Source organism: Camellia sinensis, chromosome 5, assembly GCF_055761805.1.
Source record: "Camellia sinensis isolate YWXY chromosome 5, ASM5576180v1, whole genome shotgun sequence".
In the NCBI taxonomy this organism is placed as follows: Eukaryota; Viridiplantae; Streptophyta; class Magnoliopsida; order Ericales; family Theaceae; genus Camellia; species Camellia sinensis.
In genome coordinates this window covers 149,370,978-149,390,953 of record NC_138965.1, presented here as the reverse complement: position 1 = coordinate 149,390,953, position 19,976 = coordinate 149,370,978, and the positions used below count along the sequence as shown (strand labels likewise).

At 34.0% G+C, this 19,976-nt stretch overlaps 2 protein-coding genes and 1 long non-coding RNA gene across 3 annotated transcripts in view; all 3 read right to left on the bottom strand.

Annotated features, from left to right (window-relative positions):
* Positions 1-370: 370 nt before the first annotated feature.
* Positions 371-19,976, bottom strand: part of LOC114282885 (GDSL esterase/lipase At1g54790) — a 31,895-nt gene continuing 12,289 nt past the window's right edge. Inside the window, exons 5-6 of the mRNA XM_082870123.1 lie at positions 2,230-2,501; positions 371-727 (exon numbers count right to left, since the gene is read on the bottom strand). Of these exons, the coding sequence (XP_082726249.1) occupies positions 2,236-2,501 (266 nt within the window). The 3' untranslated portion in view covers positions 371-727; positions 2,230-2,235. The remainder of the gene's footprint in view (positions 728-2,229; positions 2,502-19,976) is intronic.
* On the bottom strand, positions 16,616-17,447 carry LOC145790376 (uncharacterized). The gene is made up of 4 exons (XM_082868109.1): positions 17,430-17,447; positions 17,198-17,376; positions 17,011-17,092; positions 16,616-16,922 (listed from the first exon to the last, which is right to left on the bottom strand). The coding sequence occupies exons 1-4, from the start codon at positions 17,445-17,447 to the stop codon at positions 16,815-16,817; spliced, it is 387 nt and encodes a 128-aa protein (XP_082724235.1). The 3' UTR covers positions 16,616-16,814.
* LOC145790920 (uncharacterized) lies at positions 18,409-18,976 on the bottom strand. The gene is made up of 4 exons (XR_014330314.1): positions 18,893-18,976; positions 18,748-18,771; positions 18,589-18,666; positions 18,409-18,499 (listed from the first exon to the last, which is right to left on the bottom strand). It is a non-coding gene; the product is annotated as an uncharacterized LOC145790920 (long non-coding RNA).

The following is a 19,976-nucleotide window of genomic DNA, read 5'->3' as shown; positions in this document are numbered from 1 at the left end:
TAAGTTTTTTGTTTTTTGCCTTTTTTTGTTTTTAGTGAATATTTTTTAAATTTTAAATAATTTTTTTAAATGCATCTTATTTAAATGTATCTAAATAGTAAAACATTTGTGAAAAAATATTTTAAAAAATTAATAAATACACAAAAATACAAAAATGTATTGAATTTTCGTATTTTTTGGTATTTAGTGTATTTTAAAAAAAAAATTAACAAATATCATATTTTTTAAGTGTATTTTTGTTAGTTGTGTCAAAAAAAAAAGCTTAAAATATTAAAAATGTTCATTAAAAAATTAAAATAAAGAAAATAAAAAAGAAAAACTGTTTGAAAACTGTTTTCTGAAAACCAAAACCAAACAAACTTAAACGAAATGAAAACAATACCATAAAGGATTATTTAATTAGCTGAAATTCTTTTGTAATTCTTGTAACATTGCGAAGATCATAGAAAATACAGTCATGGCTAAAGAAGAGAAGTACAATGGAGCAGTTTTTAGCAGCGCCAAACGATTAGTAGATGCCATTGATGGACAACATTAATCCTGAAGGGTTAAGGATCAAAGACAACATAAGAAAGTCCAACTCCCAACTTCAAAACCAGATGGAAGAAAAGTGTTGACAGTTCGGTCTTGCAGTTGCAGGTTTATTAGTGATCGCTTTCGTTGTTCCTATTGCACAATACCATGCTCGTGTTTCCAAGAAGTAGCGAGTTGCATCCAAGAAATGTCTCTAAAAAAACATGTATGAAATTTTGTAGAAAAAGCTCTCAACGAAAACAATTGAGCCATAATATTTACGTCATTATTTATAATAAACTAAATCCAATTCTTGAAGAACAATAAACCCATAAAATATGAAAACTAAAACAACACAAATTTAGGAAACTTAGGCTTCGTTTGGTAAGCCTCTCAAATTATAGTTTCACCCATTGATTTGAGTGTGATGTTTGTTTTAAGCTTTCAAATCATAATTCTATACCAATTTCTCAAAACTCAATTCAAAACATAATCATTACTTTTCAAAACTCATAACCAAACACATAATTCAAAACTCTTTTCAAAACTCAATTCAAATCAATATTTTAATTTTTAAATTTTTAAATATTTAAATATTTTAAAAATATTTTAATTTTGTTAAGATTTTAAATATTTTAATATGTTACGATTTTTTTTTAATTTTTTAATTTTTTGAATATTTTTTGAATATTTTAATTTTTAAATATTACGATTTTAATTTTTAAATTTTAAAATATTTTATAAAAATAAATTCAAACTCTATTTTATAAAAATATTTTTAAATATTTTAATTTTTTTGTTATGTATTTGGTTGCGATTTGAGTGCAGAGTTGTGAAAGTAGTCTGCAGTTTCGAATTATGTGTTCGGTTATGAGTTTTAAAAATAATTTCTTAATTGAGTTTTGTTTTATGTGTTTGGTTACGATTTGAGTGTAGAGTTGTTTTTAAATTTAAAATATTAAAAATTTAAATTTTTTAAATTTTTTAAATATTTAAATTATTTAAATTTTTACGATTTAATTTTTTTGAATATTTATTTAAATTTTTTAGTTATTAAATTTTTTAGTTATTTAAATTATTTAAATAATATGATTTTATTTTTTTAATATTTATTTTGAAAAAAAATTATTTTTAATATTTTGATTTTCGGAATATTTTTAATATTCTTAATCTTTTAATTTTCGAAATATTTTTAATATTTTAATTTTCTAAATAATTTTAAAATATTTTTAATGTTTTTACCGGCCTAAAAAATGAATTGGCATAAAACAATTGACATAAAAGTTATTTTAAAAAAATTATTCAAAAAAATTGCTTAAAAATAATTAATTGAAAAAAAAATTCCTTTTTTTATTTAAGTATTTTAAAAATAGTTTAGTTATGACTGTTGATAAAAAATACGGACATCGATTTATGAGTTGTATGTTTGATTATCAATTATAGGCTGAATTAAGTTTTGAAAACTATTTTAAAAACTCATCACCAAACAAATTTTCTTATTTCACATGTCACATCAAACTTTCAAAACTCAATTCAACACTTTATTCAAAAACCATAACCAAACAAATTTTCTACACTCAAATCATAATTTCAAAACTCACAAACTCAAAATACAACTCATACTCTCAAATCATATTTACAAAACTTTACCAAACGCAACCTTAATAATTTTAGAATTGGAAAAGAGAATAAAAAAAAAAATGATGATATACATACTGGTTTTCAAAAGTTGTTGAAAAGGGAAGGCATCGTTGCTGAGAAGGGTGGATCAGAAAATTTTCCCGTCAGAATTTGTGATGAGATACGCCGGTTTGCAGCCTCCGTTAAATGACATCCGTCCCAACTCACATATTCAGTACTATCATTGCACGCTTGGGCTGTGACTGAGCTCCCATTGAAGAATCGTGTTTGACCACACAGGATCTGACTATCATAGTTCAATGGTGGACCTCCATACCCGCAACATGCCATTATTGGTTGCTTAAATCCTGCAAATTATTATATTCGTACAAAATCAATTCTCTTTGAATGTCACCGGATATTTGAGTACGAGAGTTACATGGGATTGAAGATTATCTAGAATAGAAAAGAAACAACAGTATTGTGAAGGACTAAAACCTAGATATCTATGAATGTCCATATTGTTATTTGGAATTGGTACAAGGGCTGGGGATAAAAGATTGCCCACAAAATAGAGTGAAATCGATGAAACATGCGCATATTTTTCATACATGTGTTTCCACACACATCCATCAATTTCAGAACAAGAAAATTTAAAAAAATTGATAGGGAAATAATCTATAATTTACCACACAAAGTGCAGGGTAAATAAGACTCTGTTAAGTCCACAAAAGTTTACGGATACTTCTAGAAGGGAGTTGTCTCTGTATTGCATCCGTAAACTGCTAAAATGCTTCCAAAATTAGAAGAAGAGAATTTAAATTCTCATTGACATATCTTTATTTCTAATTTCCATTGGAAAAAGAAGCTACACCATCAACTGTTGAAATAGCTCAATTTTGCATGTTTCATAGGTGAGCGAACCACAGGAAGACGAGGCCATATCAGAGGATGCACAAACTAGGGGTAGCAGAGTGGAAGAAAGGGATTGTAGAGTGATTTCAGATTGGTTTGTCACTTTGTTTTGCTCTGCCTCTCTATCCATCCTCAGCCTCGATTTAAAGAGAACTAAGAGACGAAGAAGGCAGAGAGAGCGCGAGACTCGAGGCAGACACGACACTCTGTCGGTCATGTGAACCATGCCAGACACGACGCTCGACGCCACAGTGTCTGGCGCGACTTTCTACAAAAGTGAGACATACATACATACATATATATATATATATATATTTGGGCAACCTATATACACGACCATACTACAATGGTCTGACACGACCTCACAATGTCTTCTACAGCGGTTCGACACGACCACATAATGTCTTCTACAACGGTCTGACACGACCACACAGTGTCTTCTACACCAGTTTGATACGACTACACAGTGTCTTCTTTAGCGGTCTGACACGACCACACAGTGTCCTCTACAGCGGTTCGACACGACCACACAGTGTCTTTTACAATGGTCATGATCACACAGTGTCTGCTACAATGGTCTGATACAGCCACACAGTGTTTTCCACAACAATCTGACACGATCACACAGTGTCTTCTACAGCGGTTCGACACGACCATACAGTGTCTTCTATAACGGTCTGACAAGACCACACAGTGTCTTTACAGCAGTTCGACACGACCATATAGTGTCTTCTACAACGGTTTGCCACAACCTCACAGTGTCTTCTACAATGGTCTGACAAGACCATACAGTGTCTCCTATCATATTTTATTTTATTTTCCCGTTTTGTCACTTGTTTCCAAGCTCAAGTTGGTTCCTATCCTCCTTGAGTTTGAGAGGGGCTATTAATGTATATTATATAATGTAATGCATTGCTTTCGACTAATATAATATATATAATGTAGTGCCTTACTTTCAACTCTTTGTTCTCCGCCTTCAGTGCGCAAATCTCTACTCGCACATCCTTGTACATGCGCTGCAGCAGAGAGAGTTGGGCATTTAACTGGTGTACCTCATTTGTCCTATTCTGCAGCCAGTGAGACAAGTTAGTGACCGTAGTCATGGTCTCCACACATGACTTCAGTGTATAGTGGCTGGCCTCAATGTTAGATTGAGCTGCCATTATTTGCTCAACTGACAGCATATGAAAGTTCAGAGGGGTAAAAGCAGGGGCAGGGGCACTCTGTCCAAGGGCGCTTATTGGTTCATTCAAGTTTGGAAAAAGGGCGAGCGAACCACGGGAAAACGAGGCCATATTAGAGGATGCACAAGCAAGGGGTAGCAAAGTGGAAGAGAGGGATTACAGAGTGATTTCAGATTGGTTCGTCGCTTTGTTTTGCTCTGCCTCTCTATCCATCCTCAGCCTCGATTTAAAGAGAACGAAGAGACGAAAAAGACATAAATGACACGAGACTCGAGGCAGACACGACACTTTATCGGTTACATGAATCGCGCCGGACACTGTGGCATCGAGCATCGTGTCTGGCATAGTTCACATGACTAACAGAGCGTCGTGTCTGCCTCGGGTCTCACACCCTCTCTGTCTTCTTCGTCTCTTCATTCTTTTTAAATTGAGGCTGAGGATGGATAGAGAGGCAGAGCAAAACAAAGTGACAAACCAATCTGAAATCACTCTACAATTCCTTTCTTCCAACTATATGGTTGCGTCGAATCGCTGTAGAAGACACTGCGTGATCGTGTTAGACCATTGTAGAAGACACTATATGGTCGTGTCGAACCGTTGTAAAAGACACTGTGTAGTCGTGTCAGACCGTTGTAGAAGACACTGTGTGGTCGTGTCGGACTGTTGTAGCAGACACTGTGTGATCGTGACTGTTGTAGAAGACACTGTGTGGTCATGTCGAACCACTATAGAGGACACTGTATGGTCGTGTAGAACCACTGTAAAGGACACTATGTGGTCGTGTTGGACCGCTGAAAAAGACACTGTGTGGTTGTATCAGACCGGTGTAGAAGATGCTATGTGGTCGTGTTAGATCATTATAGAATACACTGTATGGTCGTGTATATAGGCTGCCCAAAGATATATATATATATATATATATATGTATGTCTCGTCTTTGTAGAAAGTCGCGCTCGAGCCTTTAAAAGTCACGTAGGACATTGTGGTGTCGAGCAGCGTGTCTGGCGTGGTTTACATGACCGATAGAGCGTCGTGCCTGCCTCAGGTCTCGTGCCCTCTCTGTCTTCTTCGTTCTCTTTAAATCGAGGCTGAGGATAGATAGAGAGGTAAAGCCAAACAAAATGACGAACCAATCTGAAATCACTCTGCAATCCCTTTCTTCTACTCTACTACCCCTTGCTTGTGCATCCTCTGATATGGCCTCGTCTTCCCGTGGTTCACTCACCCTCTTTACAGACCTGAATGAATCGATAAGCGCCCTTGGACAAAGTGCCCTTACCCTTGCTTTTACTCTTCTAATCTTTTCTATGCTGTCAGTTGAGCAAATAATGGCAGCTCAATCTGACATTGAGGCCAACCACTATACGCTGAAGTCATGTGTGGAGACCATGACTGCGGTTACTAACTTGTCTCACCGGCTACAGAATAGGACAAGTGAGGTATAACAGTTAAATTGTAACGCCCTCAAAATAAACCCAAAATAGCCATAACATCAACATGCATTTATAAAAGAAAACGAATCATTTGAGTTAGTCATCAGAGTATTCTTATTGACAGACATTACTTGTAACATCCTGCAACATCAAAATAAATGCCCTAAGGGCTTACATCTTTCCAAGCTAACACTTGGACACAAAAAAGATGAGTACTAACTCATTTACAAGTTAAGCCCTAGGCTTGAATGTTTACATGAAATCCCAAAAATAACAAAATAAAACATATAACTAAAGACAAGTCTTCAAAATCCCAAACATCAAATCCTTCCAGGCTATGTCCGTGGAGGTAGCTTATCACCTGAACCTGAAAATGATGTTCCCATAAAGGGTGAGCCACAGCCCAGTAGAAAAATACTAAACCAAATATAAGCATTGAATAAAGCTATAGCATTCAATAGATGGTTAATCAAGATAATCAATTTTATTATTAAACAGTCTCATGACACTAATGTCTAAGACACATTTCACTTTCCATTATTATCAACATGGCTCAGAACCTGGCCAAACGTACAACAGTGAATTATATATCATAGTCGCATTACTTCCAATATCAACAAAACAAATGAGACTCATGCTCATATCAAAACACTTCATACTTCCCATTTGATACACATTTTAGTGCTGTATCAATAATCATGTAAAAACACTTCAATATAATAAGCACACATAAAAATGGTGCTAATGGAGTCCATCCCCTATCTCCTCCCAAACAAAAAATCCGGTTTAGAGGTCCATCCCCTATCTTCCCCTAAACCGTGGAGTACATCCCCTATCTCCTCCCACACAATATGCAAATGCAATGCTCAACCAATACACGTATTTTCAGTATTAAATCAATAGTCAAAATTAATGACTTAACCAATGTGATTAGTTTCAGTTATTCCTAATCCACATGCAATGTCTACAACAATCACGACTATCCTCCACCGATAGCCCAAAACAGTTATTTCTAGACTGGAAATAAATATGTCAACAATTTAATAGGTGAGTGATTTAAATCATCCAACTACACCATTTAATCTATGAATTCATCAATTTCATGAATTTAACCAAATTCCCCAATTCCCTTAAATTAATTTTACAAATTAATTAATTAATACAACTAGGGTTTTTCCCAAAATTATCTAAGTGACCTCAACATCTTAAAATACCAAAACTTAGAACAAAGCTTATAGAATAGAGTAGGAAATCCCTACCTTGAAGATCACAACTAAAATAGAGAAGATGGAGATGATGACCCAAAATCCAAAGTGCTCCAAATCCTCTCTTTTTCAGATTAAAAGAAAGATCTCGTGAAGCTCTACCTTTCTTCCAAAGGAACTAGGGTAGAAGACCACCGGAAATAGATCAAATCTTGGAGAGAAGGTAAGAGTAGAGAGAGAGACTCTCAAGGGGCGGTTTTTAAAAGTTAAGAGATGAAAAGGTAGGTCAAAAAGTGATCAGAAAAGTGAAATCACGGACTGATGTAGTCGACTCTACGCTCGAGCGTAGAAAGCCCCGCTCGAGCGTAAGACACAGAATCATGCTCGAGCGTGAAGAAAGCCGCTCGAGCGTCGATTGCACCCTCACAGAAGTTTTGCAGGCGCTGCACCCGCTCGAGCGTCAAACTCCCCGCTCGAGCGGAGGAGCAAAAACAAGGGATCACACTCGAGCGTAAAAACTACCGCTCGAGCGGAAGAACTGCAGAGCAAAATACTGGGAGATGGAAAATCCCGCTCGAGCGTTAAAACTCCCGCTCGAGCGGAGAAGCAACAACGAAGGGCCCGCTCGAGCGTTAAAACCTCCGCTCGAGCGTGAAGGCCAAAATCTGGGCATCACCTATTGGCATCAACAATCAACCAACCTGTAACAGACCCGCCCAACACAACCTATAATTCAAATACTAAGAGATTAAAGGACAACAACAACCAATAAGTAATGACAGGATCCACGGAACCTAAGTCCGGATACAATAATCTAAAGAGAAAAGACCGGGGTCGCTATATAAATGTCCAACTCTTTCTGCTGCAACGCATGTACCAGGATGCGCGAGCAGAGATTTGTGCACTAAAGGCAGAGAACAAAAAGCTGAAATGAAAGGCCGCCGTTATGGTCCAATTCGGAGTGCCGCTATACTCTGCTTCTGATGAGCAGCGGGGAGTCAACTCACTTGGCGGCTTCGGAAGCATGGAGGCAGGGCCGTCAAGAGTCGCCCAAGATAGAGGCAAGAGGAAGAGATCGGCGGCAGAGTAGAATAAGTAAGGTCGGTGTGTGGCCGTCATCGGAAAAGAAAATAAATCCCTTGTTGTTGTTGCTTATTTGTTTTTTTTGTTTTTTTTTTGTTTTTGTGAAATGATGAACTTGAAAATGTAGTGACTGTAAGGGCAATGTAAATGTATGTTGGTACTGGATTTTATATATATATATATATGTATGTATATAAATGAGAGGAATCAATGGTGGAATAAAAATAAATAAATACATATGAAAAAGGAAAATGATAAATACGTAAATAAGAAGAAGAAAAAGAAAAACAATGGGCAAATTACATATACCTCCCTCGAGATTTAGCTAAATTACAAATACCCCTAAGGTTTCGGAAATTATAGATATATCCTGAGATTTATATTTTCATAACGAATTGTCTCCTGAGGTTTATATTTTCATAACAATTTGCCCCATAATTTGTTATTCAAATAGTACCTTCAGGGAGATATCTGTAATTTCTCAAATCTCAAGGAGGTATTTATAATTTTGCTAAACCTCGAGGGGTATATCTAATTTGCCCAAAAATAATTTATCAAAAGCTGGAGGGCATGCCCACGTGGGTGTCATGATAATGAAAAAACAAAAGAAAAAGAAGAAAATTCAAAAGTTAGTGGAGACATGTTAGTTGATTATTAGTGAAAAGAAGAAAATTCAAAAGTTTGTGAGAGAGGTAGATTTTGAACACAATGTTTTGGGGTACCAGAGGCTGCTCTGAGGATTTGTAAGGTGGGTTTGAAAGAAAACTCAAATGGGTGTCCACAAATTCAATTGAGAGATCTGAGAAGTGGGTTTTGCAGAAGAAGCAAGTAAATGGGCATGGTTGGAGAATTTGAACCCAGATTCAACAAAGCCAGATGTGGATTTGTTGAAAGGAAGAGATGGGCAGTGTAGGTTTCTTTGAAGGCAAGTGTACTGTTCATTCTTTCAAGAACTACACTAAAGCTTGAAAATGTTGGGACTGAAGATTACTATTGCCGATGTGAGTACAAAGCCGGAGCCTCGAACCAGTCCGTCATGAACTGACTTGCCGGGTGAGGAGCCGGCACGTTGCAGCCGAAATCGCTGAGCAACGGATAGCCACCGCTCGAGCCAACGTGGGCATGGCCGTGGCGGAGGTGATGAAGCGGGTTCCACGTCAGCCACGAGCCGGATGTTATGGCGGAGGCCGGAAATGTCTGACGCCATGGATTGCTTGAGGTTATGTGTAGAAAACTCCAGCGGAGTGAAGATATGTATAAAAAACTTCAGCGGGCAGCGAAGGCAAGGTTGCCAGTCGACTGTCCGCCGGTAAGAAAAAAAAATACAGGCGAGAGATAAATAAATTGTGTACTGAATTGATGTATTTACAATGGTTACAGGTTCCTTATATAGGAGAGGACAATTCTTACGGACAATGGACAATGATGGAAAGAGCCGAAAGCAAGACACTGCATTATGCCTTCGTTTGGGAAGTGGGTTGGCTTTTTGGCTTTTTGGCTTTTTTGGCTATTTTAGCCTGGGCTAAAAAGCTTGGTTTGGGAAGGGCTTTTTGACTTTTTGGCTTTTTTGACTTTTTTTGTGAGAGAAGAGTGTAATGATTATGGGTTGGATGTGATGTTTTATTTGTTATGGCTAAAATAGCCTATTTTATCTTTTGTGGCTAAAATAACCAAAAAAACTCATAAACTTACTTCCCAAACGGTGCCTATACATATTATATTAGCCGAAAGCAAAGCAAGACACTGCATTATACATATTATATTAGCCGAAAGCAATGCACTATATTATATAATATACATTAATCGTTTCATTTGATTTATTTTCTATTCCGCTGTACCCAAAAAAACGAAAGTAAAAAAAAAACTCTCTTGTGGAGTGTAAAACAGACACACTGTACTGAGAATAGTTCACAATGAGGTAAAACTTTATTGTAAAGATGTCGGTATAGGTAACATTTGTTGGTAAAACAGTACTTGGTGTGCTATTTTAATTGTGTAAGACACAGAAACAATATTAATAGAAACTAGGTAAAAAATTACACCGAATCGATTATGTCGATTTTATTATTTTAAACATCGATATAGATCATTTCTTCCATCAAATCGCATCAAATCAAACCGATTAAAACGGTTCGGTTTGGTGCAGTTTAATCAGTTTAAAATTTTTTAAACTTGAGTCACTGTTAAATATAATAATTAATCTATATAAAAACATTAAATTAGTTATTTGTCTACCATTTCAAACATATTTAATCCATCCATTTAATACATACTTTTTAATTCCTAAATTAACCAAAACCAAATAAACAAAAAAACAAAAGAAGTTTAAAAATACTAAGGTTTCAAGAATAATGGGTTAGAGTTAAGATTATATATAATAAGAGTTTACAAACTTATATTATAAAGATGATAAAGTTAATTAATTAAGATTAATAATTTATTATACTTATTAATATCATTATATTATTAGATTATATATATACTAGCGTATGCCCGTGCCTAAAGGCACGGTGTAAATAATTTTAAGATTAAAATGTAGTTATAATTTATACGTATTATGTTGAGATTTATAAAGTTTGTGTCATTTTTTGTTAAAGATACTGAAAAAATATATTGAAATATTTTTCTTCTTAAAGAACTTATAACAATTTTGCTTGTATTACACGCTCTACAAAACTCAAATAAAATAACAACTCTCCCTAATCTTAATGCAAATTAAGAAACTCACATATAAGATTTAAAGTTATATTGCATATCAAAATACTAGCGTATGCCCGTGCCTAAAGGCACGGTGTAAATAATTTTAAGATTAAAATGTAGTTATAATTTATACGTATTATGTTGAGATTTATAAAGTTTGTGTCATTTTTTGTTAAAGATACTGAAAAAATATATTGAAATATTTTTCTTCTTAAAGAACTTATAACAATTTTGCTTATATTACACGCTCTACAAAACTCAAATAAAATAACAACTCTCCCTAATCTTAATGCAAATTAAGAAACTCACATATAAGATTTAAAGTTATATTGCATATCAAAATATAAAAGGCAGTAAAAAAAAGTGTAAACACTGAATAAAAAACAGAAATAAAGTTATACTGTCATACACCAAAAAGGTAGGTTAAAACTTTACAAAAAGTGGGTTAAAGCTTTACAAAAGATGTATGCTTTACAAAAGATGTGTCACTAACATGTCATACACCAAAAATTATATTGTCATACACAAAAAATATGTATGCTTTACAAAAGATGTGTCAATAACATGTTTTCAAATTTGCGTTTGCCCAAACTTCCTCCACATTACTTTCCAAAAAGTCTTTGTATCAACTTTTATGTATCCCCAATGAGGAATATGCACAACAATCTGGTAATTTGTGGAAACAAAAAAAAATATAAATTAGTACATTTGTTGGAAATATACATGTAAAAATACTTTCAGATTGAAATTACCTTATTACATCCCCATCGAAGCAAGGTAGTCGTATTTCTCCTTTTAAGCTCTATGGATTTTTCGGTCCAATCCTACAAAAGTCCAAATTTCAAATTATTATTAAATTGAAATTTTTTAAAAAGTTATATAATCAACATAAATAAATCTACGTGGTTACCTTCTAAAAAAACGTCATTTAATCTGCATAGAATACTACAGCAATACTTCAGGATAAACAATATTTGTAGTAGAATCCAAATTATCTTTAGGGAGGAGAATACTTATACGATCAAAGGATGTACATCTAGACAATGCCACATATAATTGCCCATGGCTAAACACTGGTATACGCAAATCAACCCCAACAAATTTCACAGATTGTCCTTGAGATTTATTAATGGTCAAGGCATATGCCAATCGGACTGGAAATTGACGTCTTGTCATTTGGAAAGGCATTTCTGAAGAAGATGGTGTCAAAGATATCCTTGGTATAAATGCCAAATTGCCAAACTTTTCTCCAGTTAAAATTTGAGCTTCAATTATGCGAGTGCCGCACCTAGTAACCATCAATCTTGTACCATTACATAGTCCATCTTTCGGTGCAATGTTTCTCAACAATATTATAGGACAACCCACTTTCAACTCTAACTTAAAAGTTGGCAACCCAGGAGGATCCAATGAATTTAAATACTCATTAGGATATCTATTTGTAATGGCAGGATCAATTTCATTATCTTCGGACATTTTATCTGCTGCAAGATAAGTATATAATCTCCCTGGAAATATATTCAACGCAGTAGTATTAATGTCACTAACATCATCGTTACGCGCAGACAGAATTGTGCGTTCAGTTAAAAATGTTGGGGTTGACGTCTCTATCATATTCAATTGTGGATAAACTGTAGAGAGTAATTCATTCAAATCTTGACATTTGTGTATTGTTGATGGAAGGTTAACGATTTCTTGAGGATTGGTCCCAATCTAAAAAAAAATGAAATCAATAAAAAAGTAAGTGTAAACACAATTTATTAATTTAAAATAATCTATATAATACAGGTTAAAGTAGTGTTACCTCCATCAAGAAATTTGCAAAATTAGCATTTTCATGGCCTTCATGATTCAAGCGCATATTCAAATCCAAAGTCAAGATATATATATGCTTCCATAGAACAGAGTGTCTTAATGATGCATTCACAATTTGCTCACGAACTCCTTTGGGTATAACTGGTAAGATTTGTCGAAAGTCTCCTCCAAGAACAACAGTAATACCCCCAAATGGCTTTTCACTATCACAAATATCCCTCAATGTACGATCAACCGCCTCAACACAATGTCTATGTTGCATAGGAACTTCATCCCAAATTATGAGTTTTGTTTCTCTAAATAACTCAGCTTGTAATGATTGTTTGCTAAACCCACAAAGTGAATTTTCCAATACATCTAACGGAATGGAAAATGTTGAATGTGCAGTGCGACCTCCTACCAGTAACAATGATGCAATTCCAGACGAAGCCACAGTAACAACGATATGCCCAAGGCTACGACATTTTAATGCAATCGTATTGTATAGAAATGTTTTCCCTGTTCCTGCACCCCCATTCAGAAAGAAAACAGTTCCTTTATTTTGGAAAACTGAAGAAGTGATTGTATTATAAGCATTCCGCTGTCCATTATTGAGACAATCAATAGTAATTTGTGGATCTTCATGTTGTGCCTTACTCTGCAGTTGTTGATGTTCAACTATCAATCGATTACCAACTACTGCACTCCAATTTGCGGTAGGTTGTGGCATGGGTGGGAAGTCAATTAAACTTTTGCCTGATTCATGAAGCATTTGATTCAAAAGATGGAGACCATAATCTTCAATTTGAGCCTCAGTTGGTTTAGAAATGACAAACAATGTACAAATCTTATGTGCAAGATCATCACATATATGCGTTGAAAATTGATTCCATAATGCACATGGATTTAGTGGAGAACACTGGATGAGAATAATACTAAACAATCTCCTCAATTGATATCCAGTTTTTATGACTGCAGCCTCTTTCAAGCATTGTATCCATTCTTCATCATCTTCTAAAAGCCCCCTTGCAACACATGCTAATTTAAATGTATCATGCACAACATTATCGACCGTGCGTAAAGACTGAAACGACTTTGGTCCTTTGACAACGGTTAGTAACAAACGTAGATAAAATCTTTCGCCACAATTAGGGCTTGCAAAGTACATTCTACCAATTGCATATCCCCTTTCTCTTGATTTCCATCTCTTTTCTGACTTGAGCCAAACAAAATGTTGCGAAAATTCTTGATAAGTGAATGGACATTCATCTTCACTGGCAGCACAATATGCAAAGAAGCCAGTAAGAGTTGACATTTGTTGACCAGCTCTAGATTGAATCGTTTGTAATGACTCTTCTGAGTTAAAAACAACACGATGCATTCCAGGTAAATGAAGTGCCAATCGTACAACTGTTGGCATCTCTGCATGTAAAGGATGACCAAATATTCGCCAAGCAGCTTCTGGAGGTCCAATATACCTTGCATCGAGATATTGTTGAATCTCATTTATCATTCCTAACACCATCGTTGTACGATCATAACCCTTATAAATGTACTTATGTATGTACTTGACACATCTCATTCCGGCACAAACTTCCACATTTATATGACAGTTGAAAAGTTTTGAAAGATATGCATTGTATGGTACGACATCCCTGTTATCAACTTCTTGCCCTCTCACAATATGTACTTGACCATTATTGCGACGACGATAGATAGGGTATCCATCTTGATCCATAGTTGTTGTTTCTGTGAAAGCTCGAGGGTATCTCTTAGTGCATCTACCATTTTCCATACATGGTGCTTGCGGATTTCGAGCACCACATGGTCCATGTACCATACAACATTTGATAGTTTCAAAAAGTATAGGATCATCTTTTGGGTCTGGAAATTCTGCACAGACCAATTTGTCTACTTGAGCACATGTCCGAATTTTGTCTGGACTCTTGAGAAATAAAAGTGCATGCATATGAGGGAGGCCTCGTTTTTGAAATTCAATTGTAAAAACATGTGCAACTTTATTTCCAAACACTTTATTTTTTTCTATCTCCTTCATCAAACATTTTCTCTTCAACTCAAAAACACGGGCAATTAATCAGGACGATCAATAGGTTTTTGATATGGTAATAATGCTGAAGTAATTTCTGGCCAATTGGGATTTGCAGTCATGGTAAGAAAAATATCTGGGTGTTGGTTGTATCTTGTGATAGCCATTGAATCTTGAAAGATTTTAAACATATGTCTAGGACTACCAGTAAATGAAGATGGCAAAACAAACCTTTGACCAATTTGTCCAGGTCGCACATAATCTGGATCCATATCTGACAACTCTTGGTAAAGCTCAGCTCGAAGTTTCCCTTGATTAAGCTTGTAGTATGTCAATCGATTTTGCTCAGTTGCAGCCCAAGCATCTACCAAAAACTCTTGAAATAGTTTCCCACCTCGCAAAATTGTTGAATACTCTGTGGGTCGTTCAAACAAACGATAACTATAAAAATTCATTTGAGTAAGTCGATCAGTTGAAGGTCGATCATACTGAACATTCCACAATTTCAACTCAGGTTCCCATCCAAGCTCACCATATGGAAATAATAGAACATAATGTAATGGCAAGTATGCTGGGTGACATTCATTAATTTGCATCAACTCATTATTTCCTCGGAAATGTAAAATAATATCTCCCATTCCATTTACCTCTGTTCCATCACCTGGTATTACAATTGCAATCTCATCTGTAGTTGGTAGGTTATACCGACGTCGATCAGTTGTTGAACTGTAATGAAGATGAGCAGGTAGATTGTGTCCTGCCGAGTCTAATTGATGTAAAATGGCATGAGCCTGGCGATATTTATCTACAAATGCATTGACTTGCAACAAACTATCATGAATAGTTTTGAGAACATCCCTTCTCAAGTTAGGATTTCTACGATTACGAATTTCTAAAGCTGAATAAGGGTCATAGATATACAGCTGAGCATAACTCGCATCCTGCCCTGGTTGTGGTTGTAGTGATCCTGTTCGATGTCGCAATTCCCCATGAATTGTGAATGATGTAGGGCCCCTTCCACGGAGTACTCTAGGATCCAATGTAGCACCAAGACTCGTAAAAGCATTGGCTGCATTGTACACTCGAGTATAACTTCGAAAGGATTTTGATTGATCATTATTCCCATCATACAATGCCTGAAGTGGTGGAGGGGGTGTAATAAGTAAAGGTAGCCTAATCTTTCCTTCCAAACAGCAAGTTCCGAATAGGGGACGCTTTATAGATGATTTTGTCAATTTTTCATCCATCCAATGTAAGGCTGAACAATAAGGACATAATACATTCATCTTGCCAAGATAATGGCGGCAAGAATCTTTGTGTGCTCGGGCCTCAATTGATATACTCATAGGCAAATCTTCTAATTCATCATCAGTACATAGATCTGGTTGAAAAAATCGATTTATAGGAGTAGACCTACGAATATTTGTGTATAAATAAGATTTTGTAAAACAAAACGGTATGAGTAAAAGTATGTATTTCAAGATTAGACATAGTAGTTTACCGATTCCTTTGTGAATTTGAAGATGTGCTTGGCATAGAAAACGAACATGTAGAATGATGGGTAACCATTGATCGTTTTTGTGCCGACTGAGAATCTTCAGTTATTGTTTCCCACTCCAAGTGAGTGCGATCGCGACGAATTGGTGTTAAAGAATGTTGTCTTAGTTGAACACATTCTTCTAATCCCTCTTGCTCTCGTTGCAAGCATTGAAATTCAATTTTTTCACGCTATCGCCGTGCCCGTTGGGCCAATGCAGCTTTTGATATTACATTATCATTTTGTGCCTAAAAAGAAAATATTTTATCATTGAAGCAAAAGATGTGAATATTTTGTGCTTAAAATGAAACTATCTTCTTATTTCTTCCCTTTCTCTTAATTTTGTTTTCTATTTTATTTATTTTATACCTTTAATAGTGTTATCTTTATTTCTTTTTTTCTTATTTCTTCCCTTTCTATCTTCTTATTTCTCCCCTTTCCCTTTCCCTTTCCCTTTCTTTGTTTTCTATTTTATATATTAAATAAGAATTAAAAACCTATCTTATTTAGTTTCTCCTTTCTTTATATATTTTTTCAATATTTCTTCGTTTCTTTTTTCCTATTTTCTTTATATAAGTAGCAACTTATGGACGGTACATTATAAATACACATGTATCCATGCAAAATAAGAATAAATAAATTTAAAAGATACATACAAATAATAGCAAGTTACAGGAAAACATATTACAATCATTCTACAAAAACAACATAATACAATAAATTCATTTTATACACTCATATATTTTAACTATTCAAAATTTTGATTAGTTTTGCATCATATTTTTAAAAAAGAATATATACCACATGACATGCATTTGTCATTCTCTTGCCGGAAGGAGCCATCTTTTCTTTTCCTTTAGACATTGGGTTGACATTTTCTTTATCTTTTGCCTAACAAATATAAATAAAATATTGAAAAGATTGTCAAAATCTTATATAAATAAAATACATATAATGTTTGACTTGATTTTGTACTTACCACACGAACACGGATAACATTAAGGTCGTGCTCATCACGGATGACTACACCAACATTTCTACATGGAGTTGTAGGAGGAGGCCTACAGAAATAGATTGTGAACAAATTAAAATCTATATAATAAAGTGGTAATAGTAAGAGTAAAAAATTCAAGATTGTCTTGGGTAAAAAATCTTTTTATTTTTACCAATTTGGTGTTAAAGAAGGTTGTCTTGGGTTAATACATTCCTTCGATCTTTCTCTTTCTCGTTCTCGTCGCAAGCGTTGTCCCAATTGGTATGCAGAACATGGCTTTTGATTTTTTTCACGTTCTCGCCGTGCACGTTGGGCCAATGCAGCTTTTGATAACACATTATTATTGTGTGCCTAAAATAAGAATATTATATAAGAAGGTGCATAAAATGTGAATATTAACTAACTTGCTTCCCTTTCATCATGTATTTTTTCTTCCTTTTAACTAACTTTTTCTCTTCACTCGGTTAAGTTGTTAGTCATATAAGAACCAATGCATGTATTTATGAAATTTAAAAAGGAAGGGAAAAATAATTTGAAAACACATTAAGCACACAAAACTGCAAACTCACTATGCACGCACTTATTGGTTTTAAGACACTACCCATCTCTTTACAAAATGTACGTTGAAAAGGTAAATATTAGATCATTGGGTACATAAAATGTGAATATTAGCGTGTAATGTCTTGTACTTTCCTTTTCTCTCTTCTTGTTGTTTCTAAACCAAACCAAACCAAACCAAGCCTTAAGTCCCATCAAATGGGGTCGGCTACATAAATCCTTCTTCTCCACGCGGCCCTATCAAAGGCCATTTCATTAGTCAAATTAAGTAGATTCATATCTCTATTTATAACGCTAGTCAACGTTAATCTAGGCCTACCCCGTCCCCTAATCTAGGCCTACCTCTCTCTTCTTGTTGTTTCTGTTATATTAAAATACATTTTTGTCTTTTTCTTCTTTCCTTAAGAACTTCTTATAAGAAAAATAAAAATTAAAAAAAAATTATATTATGTAGTTTTCTTTTCATCACATATTTGTTCTTTCTTCTTATTTTCCTTTTTCGTTTTCTTCTATTATATTTTTATTATGCTATGTTGTAGATGCAACATATTGTACAAATGCAACATATTTTTATCATACAAATAGACAAACATATTAAAAATTCAAATTAATGTTCATACAAATGCATTAGCATGTTGTACAAATACTTACTTTAACATGCTTCAGAAAAACATTTCACATTCAATAAAAAGAATTGAATAAATTTTTGAAAAAGAAACTTTTGAAAAATGTACATAAAAAATAGTATATGACACTACGCAATTCCTAAAAAAAATCTATATAATATTCGAAAAAGAAACTTTTAAAAATTGTTGAGAAACCATACCATGGGATGTGCATTTTCCTTTCCTTTGCCATAAGAAATAGCTTTTTTTGTTTCCTTTGATATTGCTTTGTCTTTTTCCTTTGCCTTTGCCTGTAAAAAATACGTAGAATATATTTATAAATTATTTTTAAAATGATAAAAAAATACATGTCCAATGTTCAAGTGACTTTTATGCTTACCTCATGAATGCGAATAGTATTAAGGTCACGCTCATCGCGAATAACAACATTAACATTTCTTTCTTGAAGAAATCGAACCTATACATACAAAAACTTTAGAGTAATAAATAAAACTTCATACACATAAATAAGAAAATTAGTAAAGGGAGGAGATATTACGGTTCGGTGTAAGTCCCCATCCACCTATAAAGCATGAGGAAAAAAAATAATTAGAATAGTGATGTTGTCCATAACTGTTGTACTTAAATTTATTAGAGAGGTACTTACATTTATATTAAGAGAAAAAAGAAGAAAAAAAACTTACTTGACCAAAAATAGTGATATTGTTCATAACTGTTGTACTTCAACCTAAAAATTTTAGACACAAAGAAACAAAAAATTAGCAATAATAAAAGTTAACATGGATTTCATTGGCAATGAAATGCTATTTCTAAATATGTTGCTACCAAATCGAATAATAAAATTCAAAATTTTATTTAAATAAATAACTGCCATGAATAGAAAATACTTAACGGGTTACAATCAAGAGGAAAAAAAAAATAAAAATAAGAGCAAAATTAGAAGGGTACAATTTAGAAAAAGGTACGTGCCTTCTCTATTTAGAAAAATAAAAATACTTGGTGAATTTAGAAGGGTACAATAAGAGGAAAAATAAAAATAAACTTCTAAGAAAAAGAAAAAGGTCAACAGATACCAGAGGCACGTGCCTTCTCTATTTAGAAGGGTACAATTTTTTTAAAATTTTTTTTTATAACAAAATGTTAATACATTTGTTTGGGTTAAGTTAAATACTCGGTGAATTTGATTCAAAACAAAAATCCTTATGATAAATACTTGCGTTAAGTTAAATACTTGTAAGTTTAATACATTTTTTTTTTTATGAAGACAACTAAAGTAATACGCACACACATAAGGATTGACCAAAATTATATTCCCTTAAAAAGGTGCAAAAAAAAAAAAACATAGAATGTTAAATGAAAAATAGAATATTACACATAGAATATTCTATGTTGTGTTCATGAAGAATATTATGTTGAGTTTATACCAACATAGAATACTATATTCCCATAAAACGGTGCCAAAAAAAAAAAAACATAAACTCTCTCGCCATATTACACATAAATGTTAAAATGTCAAGTCTTTCAAATTTTTCTTTTAATTAGGAACTCTAGATATTCACAAAAAAATTAAATGAAAAATATTTATCATCTATACATTAGAATCACACAGCAAATAAATATTACATTTGAATGGTACAACTAAATAAATATATTACACAGCAAATAAAATGTTAAATAAAATTTTCTGAGTGTCAGTTTAATTTTTTTGTTGCAGGAAGGTCAACTAAATAAATCACCCTTACTTTCTTTTTAAATGGCTCCAAACAA